General features: G+C 33.6%; 1 protein-coding gene across 1 annotated transcript; it reads right to left on the bottom strand.

Moving 5' to 3' along the window:
- Positions 1-6,302: 6,302 nt before the first annotated feature.
- LOC145016143 (uncharacterized) lies at positions 6,303-6,974 on the bottom strand. The gene has a single exon (XM_078974549.1). The coding sequence runs from the start codon at positions 6,972-6,974 to the stop codon at positions 6,303-6,305; it is 672 nt and encodes a 223-aa protein (XP_078830675.1).
- Between the last annotated feature and the right edge of the window lie 3,886 nt (positions 6,975-10,860).

The raw sequence follows: 10,860 nt of genomic DNA, 5'->3' as shown, positions 1-10,860 counted from the left end.
ACAAGACCTTGTTCGTGTTCGTTTGGTTCGTTTACAGCCCTAGTTTTATTTATAAAACTCGAGATGTCTTCATCAATACAAAAACATAAGCATAAGAGGAGACTTATAATGTCTCATTATATTAACAGTCTAAATCTCCTTGAATCTCTCCTCATGCATGCAACATTATACCGCTATCTGTGATACAAAGAAGTTGAGTGGATCAGGTTGGGAAACCTGGTGAGTACATAGGGTTTTCAACCCATCATAATATAGTTAATATGTTTAATTATCAAACAATTAACCCAATTTCTCATTCTCATTATCTTCTTTATTCTTAAGGATCTACCCTAATGATCATCTATGTTGACAACACTAGTTAAGGGATTCCTCTATGATACTTGTCAGTAGGTTTTCTTGTATATTTATTCCTAAGGATCTACCCTAATGATCATCTTAATGATCGTTGCTGATAGTACTATTATAGGTATTTCTCCACAATACATGTTAGTAAGTTTTTTTTTTCTATTTTTATTCCTAAGGATTTGTCCTGAAGAATAGGCACAAAGTCCATCTTTGCTGGTGTTTAGGCACAAAGTCCATCGTTGTCGGTGCTTACCTAATGAGCACGAAGTCCATAGCTGCTAATATTTATCTAATATGCCTTTCATTATCTATATCATCTTTCATCTCTTAACATCTATATCATCTTACATCTACCTATCTTTACCCAATATATTTATAGGTAATAAAATACATATACAGTTTAAAATCAAATAAAGCATGTATATAGTGTTCATCTAACATAGATATCAGGAACACAAATAACATGAACATATAGCATGTAATTATCTTAAATACTTTATATATATATATATATATATATATATAAGATGAAAGTAACTATGCACTTACTTGTTAAAGTGATGACTCGAAACTCGGGCAATGCTTTGCTTTAGCACATAGATTTTCCTTTGACGTGACCTAGGTTCAATTAACACTAAGTATTAGACTAATATTCCTTATGAATAAAGATATCCTAGATCCATCATTAATTCCAAATTCTACTTATCTATGGCTTATAAGGGATAACGAGGTAGGATCATATCAGATGTAGGGTCCGTTTAGCATATATAGTATACTGTTTGGAAATCCTACGTTAAACACTTCACTAAATCCAACTTAGACATTATCCACATAAGTAGATCAATCAGTATAACGATATGAAATTACTGATAAATCTTATTTATAGGTTCATACAAGGTTGCAGAACTCGTTACTCGGTACCTGTTCGGCCGACTACCGAGTAGCGAGTACCCGGGAGTACTCGGGAGTACTCGGATTCGGTAATTCATGTAGAAATATTTTTAGGGAAATTATATATGTCAAAATCATAAGTTAAAATCATAAGTTGATTGAAATATATAACAAAATTATATACATGTGAATACACAAAAGCTGAAAAATCACATAATGGTCTTACTTCGCGAATAATTACTGAAAATTTAAGATATATATGTAGTAATAATCATATGTATGTGTTAAATAATAAATCATTAAGTATATTATACATATTAATCACCGAGTTGACCATGTTTTACAAAACTACTCAGTTTAGTAAATAGGCCGATTGGGGAGTACTCGGGATTTTGTAACTCGCCTAGGTAAGGGGCCGAGTAGCGAGTACTCGGAGGAGTAATCGGCCAACTCGGCGAGTTTTACAACACTGGGTTCATAATAACAACTTATAACTATAAATATAAGTTACAATGGAAGAGATAGAGTGTAGCTTAACTTACATAGGTTCTTGATGAAAACCCGAATCTAAGCAGGCAGAATAGTGACTCAGGATCTCCTACTCGAAGGCTATTACTCAAATGAGTATTTAGGAGTGTCGTAGGGCTTTGCTGCAGTCTAAAACTAAGGGAAAATGGGGAAAAATCGAAGGAAGTCAAGAGAGAAAGTGTGAGGAATGAAATGGAGGATGAAGCTTTATTTATAGCCAAATTTTGGGTGCACAATGTGCAAAAGGGATGAACGTTGCACATTTTAAGGCTACATCTTTGCAGCCACTTTTTGCCACGTTTCAGCCTCTCTGTGGTCCACGTTTTTACTTTTTAGAAGCGCACGTCACGCACTACACAGGGCACAAATCGTAGATTTTGTAAATTCCATAACTTCTTCTTACAGACTCCATTTTTGATGTTCTTTTTTCCACGTGTAGCTCTCGAGGTGTACTACAACTTTCCTTTAGACTCTATCAGCTAATTCTGAATTTATTTTTCATCCCTACTTTCATAAGATTTAATGATTTTGCAAAAATCATAACTCTCTCGTACGGACTTCAATTTTGGTTTTCCTTTTACCAAAATTTCTATCTTAAAGAGTACTACGACTTTCACTTTGGTGACTTTGCCCAAAAGTCAATCATTCTCTTCGTACCTTTTAACGTCACACATTCATTTTGCCCGACTGATTTTTATATCTTTATAAAAATCATATCTAATTCATACGAAGTCGGATTTCTATGAAATTTATATTTTCGGGATCAGGATGACATATATTTTCTATATATATATATATATATATATATATATATATATATATATATATATGCTTTGGCGCAGTTATTTTTGCGACTTACATACGATTCAACTGATTTTTTCCTATTTTTCCTTAATACAAAACTTGTATTATATAGTCTACAATGGGCACGGCTATAGATTATCATAATCAAGGATTTAACTTTAATAATATTACTTATTATGTGTAGCCTCAATTTGCGAGTGTTATAGCTTCCACACTTTATCAAACCCTACTCCTACATCTCCTACCATACCCTCAGGTCCTACACCACCATCCAACCCTCTTACTCCATCGGGTTCCACATCCTCTCCAGTGTTCAGTCCCTCTACTCAGTCCACTCCATTCAATTCTCCATTGCTATTGGTTTCCCCAAACACTGACCGAAACAATCATTCATCTTCATCGTCTCCATATGTACCTAATCCCACTTACCCTATGACCACTATAGATCGTAGTGGTATAGTTAAACCTATCCATCGCCTAAATCTTTATCCCTCTTCTCATTATCATGTCTTTAAATCTCATATGCATGCCTTGTAGGACCCCAACTAGCGCAGTCTATACATGATGAGTATAATTCTTTATTCTCGAATAGAACTTGGACTCTAGTCTCATGACCTCAAGGCGTTAATATTGTCAGATCTATGTGGCTATTTCACCATAAATTTTATGTAGATGGATCTCCTTCTCATTACAAAGAACGACTTATTGAAAATAGATGCAATCAACAAAAAAAAAGTTGATTACGATGAGACATTTAGTCTGGTTGTCACCGTCTGCTATTTGTACTTTCCTCAGCATCATAGTTTCCAGACAGTGGCCCATACACTAGCTTGACGTGTAACATCCTAAAATTCATGACCAAAATTTTTATTTTTAACATAACTAAAACACATTTGTAACTTGGTTCACACATTGAAAAACATTTTAAAATAAAACATTTATCAGAGTTCATTCCCAGAAATCACATATTGCAGAAAACATAGGTGTATGCACTTCATGCTCACGTCGTGAGCCTTAAATGAGCTTGGTCAACAAGTCAACGATCACTCACCTAAACTACTCCAACTTCAAACGGCTATAACTTCTTCGTTTCAACTCCATTTTTGATATTCTTTATATCCACAGAAAGATGGTGAGAAGCTGTACACATATATCAACTTATCCTCACCTTAAAACTTTCCGAAAAAAATCCAAAATTCATAAAGAGCTCGAACTACCACTTTACCGATATACCCATTGGCTCCAAGACACAACCCAAACTCCCGGATCACCTCAATTACATTATCCATACCTAAATGGGTCTAGATCTCTCTTTTCTAAAGGCCCTAAGCCTTATGATAAGCTATCTTCAGGCCACAACCCCAAATTAGGAAAGTGATTCGGAACATGGTGTTACATGACGTGAAGAATGTATTTCTTCACAGCCACTTACAGGAGATAGCTTACATGCATCAACCACCAGACTTTCGTGATCCACAGCTTCTAGATCATATATGTCTCCTCCAATGATCTCTTTATGGCCTTAAACAGCCCCAAGAGCATGGTACCACCGGTTTGCTAAGCAAACACCTACTATCAGCTTCTAACAAAGTCGCTCTGATCCATCTTTATTTATATCACATACTCATGATGATTCGACGACATTATTCTCATGGCTTCCTCCTATGTGATCATTCAATATATTATCACTCAGCTTTGTCGTGAGTTCTCCATGACTGACTTGGGAGTTGTATATTTTTTCTGGGAGTTATGTAGCTCGATCTTCCATTGGTCTATTTTTGTTGCAACAAAATATGTTATTGATATACTACAATGTGCAAACATGATGAACTGCAACCCCTGTCGCACACCGGTTGAACCAGATCATAAATTGGATGCCTCAGGTACTCCAGTTGTAAACCTAACTCTTTATAGCAATCTTGTAAGGGCCTTTTAGTACATGACATTCACCAACCCATATATTGTGTTTAATATTTAGTAAATATGTCTTTACATGCATGATCCTAGAGAGCCACATCTTCATGCTCTCAAACAGATTCTAAGATACATTCTTGATATTATTGATCATGGCTTACAACTTCATGTTTCTACTACCACTTCCATCACGGTGTACTCAGATGCGAACTAGGGGATGTCCGACCAGCTGACGCTCTACCTCTGGATACTGTGTCTTATAGGAGACAACCTCATTTCTTGGTCCTCAAAATGACAAGGTTTCATCTTTTGTTCCAGTTCAGAAGCAGAATAATGTGGCATTGCCAATGTTGTTGTCGAGACATGTTGTCTTCGTAACTTTCTCCTTGAGTTGTGGTGTCCTCTGAAGAAAACCACTTTGATTTATTGTGACAATATCAATACCGTGTATATGTCTTCAAATTCGTTGAAACACCAACACACTAAACACATTGAAATGGATATTCACTTTGTAAGGGACAAAGTTGTTCTTGGTCACATTTATGTTCTCCATGTCCCATCCTCCGCTCAATACGCATCCATCTTGACGAAGGGTTTATCGTTATATCTTTTCTATGTTTTCCGTTCTTGTTTAAACATTTGTAAGTCTTCTCTTGTTACAATTATCGGGGGAGGGGGATTGTTAGTAATTTGTATGTATGTATAGCATAATCCTTTATGTATATGGCACATTTATTGTATTCAGCCCATGTGCCCTTTGTATTTGGTTGTATGTATATCCCTTGTACATTATCCTTATCAAATCAATGAGAATATCTCAATTCATTCTCTAATAGTAAGAGCATCCACAATTGTGAGTTCAAAATGAGAGTTAAATGAGGTGGCAAGCCTAGTTGTAATTCAGTTAATGAAAATCCATCATTATAAGATGTCATATTGACATTCAATGAATTTGGATTCCAATGGTCATTGAACTATTCAATGAAAAAAAAAGTTTCTAGTTCTTAAACAAATATTATAAATTAGGTTTTGTAATGTTCCATTTAGCTTTGTAGAGTTTCATACATTATAGTAAAACTTAATAGAGTTGTATGAAATACAGAATTGATGATGTGACAATTAATTGAATTTTATGGAGTTCAATGTATTGTGGATGCTTAGAGAGTGTGGATGATGTTGTATTTTCCATTTTATTGGAATGTATGGGAACATTTAGAGCCAGAAAGATTCTGAAATTTGTGGTTGTTAAATTGTCCACTATTAAAATGATTTTTAACATAGAGCGTGTTCGATACGAAGCGTTTGAGAGCTTCTAGCTTCTAACGTTTGACAAAACGCTCTGTTTTGAATAAAAAGTCTTTGTTTGCACTACAATTTTCTAGCATTTAGTTTAAACAAAATGTTTCAGATTCAGATGCCACTTCATGTAGTGTTTAACAAAATGCTACAAGTTAATTTCGCCGCACACGCCCAAAAGCATGAAAGTGAATTTTTTTATAAACACATTAGATTTATTTAGCAATAAATATAATAGTCAAAAAAATGATAAAAGAAAACACAACTAATTTACAATTGTAAGTAGTTTTAATTTGTACAAATAAAACTCTTTGCATACAATCATCCACAAGTTGCATCCGAACCTGTTAGACTTTACATAACGTCAATCTAAAGATATGGACTTTCAATCTCATATCGATGTGCGACATTAGGTTTCTATACTCAAGTTACTCGTTTGTGAATGAATTCAGTTTCCGGTTTTAAAAGAAAACAATACACGCACCATTTTCACTAAAACTACAAACCAATGGAATCATCTATATCTACTTTGGCTTAGGCTTGAAACCCCATTGAGATTTAACGCTAGCAGCTGTCACTCTAACCGGACTTTTAACACCACAAGGCGGCCTAGGCCTAGGCCTGTGCTTCGTACGCCAAGGAAACAAAGCATCGAGTCCTAACCCACACCCTTTAGGCGAAGTGTGGATAATTTGAGGCTTACATGACTTCTCCTGTTGATTACTAATGTTCTTCGCAATTGGTAGACCAGATGAAATAGCAAGAGCTTTAGCATCTGAAAGAAACCTCTGAATGATGAAACTAGGCGACTCATTCCCACATGGCTCCAAACTCATGCCTGCTAACATGTTACCAGTACTCCGTTTCGCCATCTCTGCTGACTCCACCATGTCTATGGCTGCAGACAATGAAAATGTATCGATGGCATCTGAGAAGTCGTCATCACCATCATATTGATCGTTCTCCACAAGTTTTCTTCCCGGTGGTGGTGGGATTGGAAAATCATCGGGGACTTGATCAGTTCCGGCGTCCTTGGGCTTACCTGCACTTAGTTCCCATGAAAACGGAACCCTGTTACGTGAGTCCCAAGATGCACGTCGTGAGTTCACATGACTGGTTAGTGCGTTGGGTCGTCTTGTTGATAATAATGGTGCATCGAGGTTCAGTTTTCTGAGATCTTTTGCTTCTGTAGCCATGGCTAATTGGTTCTTGACTGTACACGTGTAGAAGTTGCTGAAACTTTTGGTAGATGGAACGAGATGGGACTTTTATATAGGTGGTTGGATAACAATGGTGAAGAACAGCTGGGAGTTTTATGCATCTCGTGCAGTTTACTAATAAAAAGTAAAACTTTATAAGCTCACAGACGTTGAAAAGTACATGTTCCTAAACTCAATTTATTTCTTCGATCGCTTTTTTTTTTTTTCTAGATACCCTGCACAGAATACTGTTATTCATCTGGCATATATGGAAACGAAAAGTGAAAATAACAAAATTTGTTAATTGGATTTTTGAATTTGGTTGATGTTTAAGCATGGAAATCCTAATAAATACAAAAAGTATTAAAAAATATAAAAATAACTAGGACCAACCAAGAAATGTTTTTTTTTTTTTTTTTTTAAATCCCTACAAAACAGAATGAGACAAATATAAATGTTAATGGTTTTACACAAGAAGGTCTAGGGGTCTAACCTTGGAATGTCCGAAAATTATTAGTTTTCTACTTATTAACCTCTCATATAGATATTGGTGCAGGTTTACCCCACTGAGGTGTACAACTTACCTTTTTTTTCTTTTTCAAAAACATAAAAACGTGAAATCAATTAAGATCCGAATTTTAATTAAATTATATATTTAACAACTAATTATATATGGATTTATTCAAGATATTGTACAAAGTTTGGGTAGCCCAGCTGGTAAAGGTGTCTCCTCTATTCAAAGTCAACGTGGGTTCGAGTTTTAATTAAATTATATATTTAACAACTAAATATATATGAATTTATTCAAGATATTGTACAAAGTTTGGGTAGCCCAGTTAGTAAAGATGCCTCCTCTATTTAAAGTCAATGTGGGTTCGATGTTTTTTCACAGCATTTTATGTTTATATATTTCATAATCAACCCCTCCTTCCAATATGTTCAATAAATCAGTTTTTAAAAATTACATAATTAGCTCTTGAACTTTTTATAAAAATTGATATGTTCCTTTTTAATTAATTTATTTACTTTTAAGTTTTCCTTAACAATAATTCACCATCTTAAATTTGTTTTCCTTACATATTAAAAAACGGTATTTATGGCACAATTTTTCTTCTTGGTACAGAGCCCTTAAAATCAACGAGTCGACCCTGTGGGTGGTGGTTGTGGTGGAAGTGGTGACGATGGTGGTGATGGTGGTGGTAGCAATGACAATGGTCGTGATGGGTTGGTGGTGGAGGAGGTGACGGCGGTGGTGGTAGCGATGGGGATGGGGTTGGTGGTGGTGATGGTGTTGACGGTGGCTGATAGTGGCATAAAAAAGACTATTATGGTAATCTTGAATTTTCCTTCATGAAAACGAATTTAATTTCATCCTATTTTTATTACAATGAACCAAAGAACCAAACATGAACATCGGAAATCATAATGATCAATCGTCAAATGAATGATTGTAGATTTGTACATTAAACGCATACACACTTGATTATATCAAAAAAAAACTCACCATATTTTTTCCTTTAATTTTTTTTAGACCATTTTTTTTATCAAAAAAAAATATATACCAAAATTCTTAATATTTATCCTTTTTCTATAGATATCAATATTAATATATAAAAAACAAACTTTTTTTTGTATAAAAACTAAGTCGTTTTGTTTTGTTTTATTTTTTTTGGCAATATTTAGGTTTATTTTTTATTCAAAAAAAACTACATATACTAGAAATCTTAATTTTTGTCATCTACTAATAGACATCGATAAAAAAAAACACATTGATCTGTTGAGATTCATACTGTGAATCTGAACTGTAAATATTTAAGTTTTAACATTCAAAATGTGAATCCGGCTTACTGTTTCAATTCTTTGATCATTTACAAATTAGTTTAGTGAAATTTACATATGAATCGAAATATAGTTTAATGTAATTTTATAATATTTTAATTTATCATAAATTAGTTTTGTAAAATCAACAACTGAATTTATTCACATTGTAAATCTAAAAAGTGTATAAATTAGTTTTCAGAATTCACAATGTGAATTTGACTTACTATTATTCATACTATGAATATGCGTTGAATATAATTCAGTTTTCAACAGATTGAAAATGTGAATCTAAACTAAAATTTTGAAAAAAAATTGTTTTTTTTTACATTAATATGAATCTATATTTAAAGAGTACCAAAAAAAATATGAATTTTGATATATTTATTACTCTTTTAGGTAAAAAAAAAAACAAAAAAAAAAACAAAAAAAAAAAAAACAAAAAATGAAGTGAGTTTTTTTGAAAAAAAAATTATTTTTTATACATTAATATTGATATCTATTTAAAGAGGACGAAAAACATAAACAATGGGTATATTCGGGTTTTTTTTTTGACAAAACAGATGGCCTAAAAAATTAAAATTAAAAAAAAATAGTAGGTTTTTGGTATAATCTAGTGCATGCGAGTCCAATGTGCATATCTACGATCCTTTCTTTGGTCGTCGATCGCTTCAAATTTTTATGTTTTGGATTGGTTCATTGATTAATAATGGTTCCCTATTAAACTTCTCTCTCTCTCTCTCTCTCTCTCTCTCTCTCTCTATATATATATATATATATATATATATATATATATATATATATATATATATATATATATATATATATATATATATATATATATATATATTGCTAACAACGGTCGGTTAAAAACCAGCAAACAAATCATAACCATTTGATTTGTTTCGATTTCTGATCCTAACCGTGTAAAGTCTCTATTACAATTATTTCCTCCCTTTCTCGCCCATGATGGAAATGGACCTCCCATGGCACCAACAACTCTATCTTTAGCATCCCATAACTCCATCCTCAACTCCCCCACTTCCTAATGCCCCCACTCTATCAGACCTCTTTGTATACTCTATAGGACCTCTCTATAAAAATGAAGACCTTGTTCCAAATTATCAAGAACTCCATCCTAAATAAGCCTAAATATCGCCTCTGTCAAATCCTTTAACTCAAGAACGAAATGTGAGCAAAGCTACTATCGGTTTCTCTTGCGTCTGATTAGGGATCAATCTTTCTTTTCTTCTTCTTTGTAACATTTATTTCCAGATATTGCTCTTGAGACCCAACCATTTTAATTTTGAGGGTTTTTATTGAATATAGGGGTGCCACGACATGGTGATGATGTTGGATTAGTGTCTAAGTCCATAACTATTTTGGTATGTACTTGACCCGATGGTGCATGGTCCTTTTGGGTTGCCTTCACCAAAGCAACTTGATTGGAGAAATAAATAAAGAGAGAGAGGTTATTATGATTTATTAATATGTTATAAGAATAATATATTAAAGGAGAAATCATATTTGTTTAATTAATATTGGTCAGTAATTAATTAGGAATTAATTTTGTGATCAAGTGTAATTAATTAAACTAGAGGGGTTGATTTGTAATTATGTGATAGTTACAAAATAAGGTAAGGACTATCTTAAATATAGGGTGAACGAATTTGAGGTGATAAGGCCTTAGAATTCGACTATGATAAGGATTCAAAGATTATCTTATGGGTTGCTTTGTGGATAAGCATCTAGATAAGGATAATGACTGAAACCCTATCTGAACACCTATATAAACACCCCTTGGCACATGAATTCGTGTATCCCTTCCCAAGAAGTCCTAAGGACGAATTCTAACCTCTCTCCTCTCTCTTTATACCTTCTCCATTTGCTCTTGGTGTTTGTAAGCCATTAGAGGAGTGACACTTGTGACTCTAAGCATTCCAAAGTCATTACAAGGAGTGTTGGGATTGTTATTGCTACATAACAATCAAGGTATGATCTTAAACCTAATTACATATTAATATGATTACTTGAATGCTAGAATTAGGGTTTATAGTCTTGGATT

This window comes from Lactuca saligna, chromosome 9 (assembly GCF_052625555.1).
Source record: "Lactuca saligna cultivar CGN05327 chromosome 9, ASM5262555v1, whole genome shotgun sequence".
In the NCBI taxonomy this organism is placed as follows: domain Eukaryota; kingdom Viridiplantae; phylum Streptophyta; class Magnoliopsida; order Asterales; family Asteraceae; genus Lactuca; species Lactuca saligna.
Note: the sequence above shows the minus strand (reverse complement) of the source record. Positions and strands in the feature narration are given on the sequence as shown.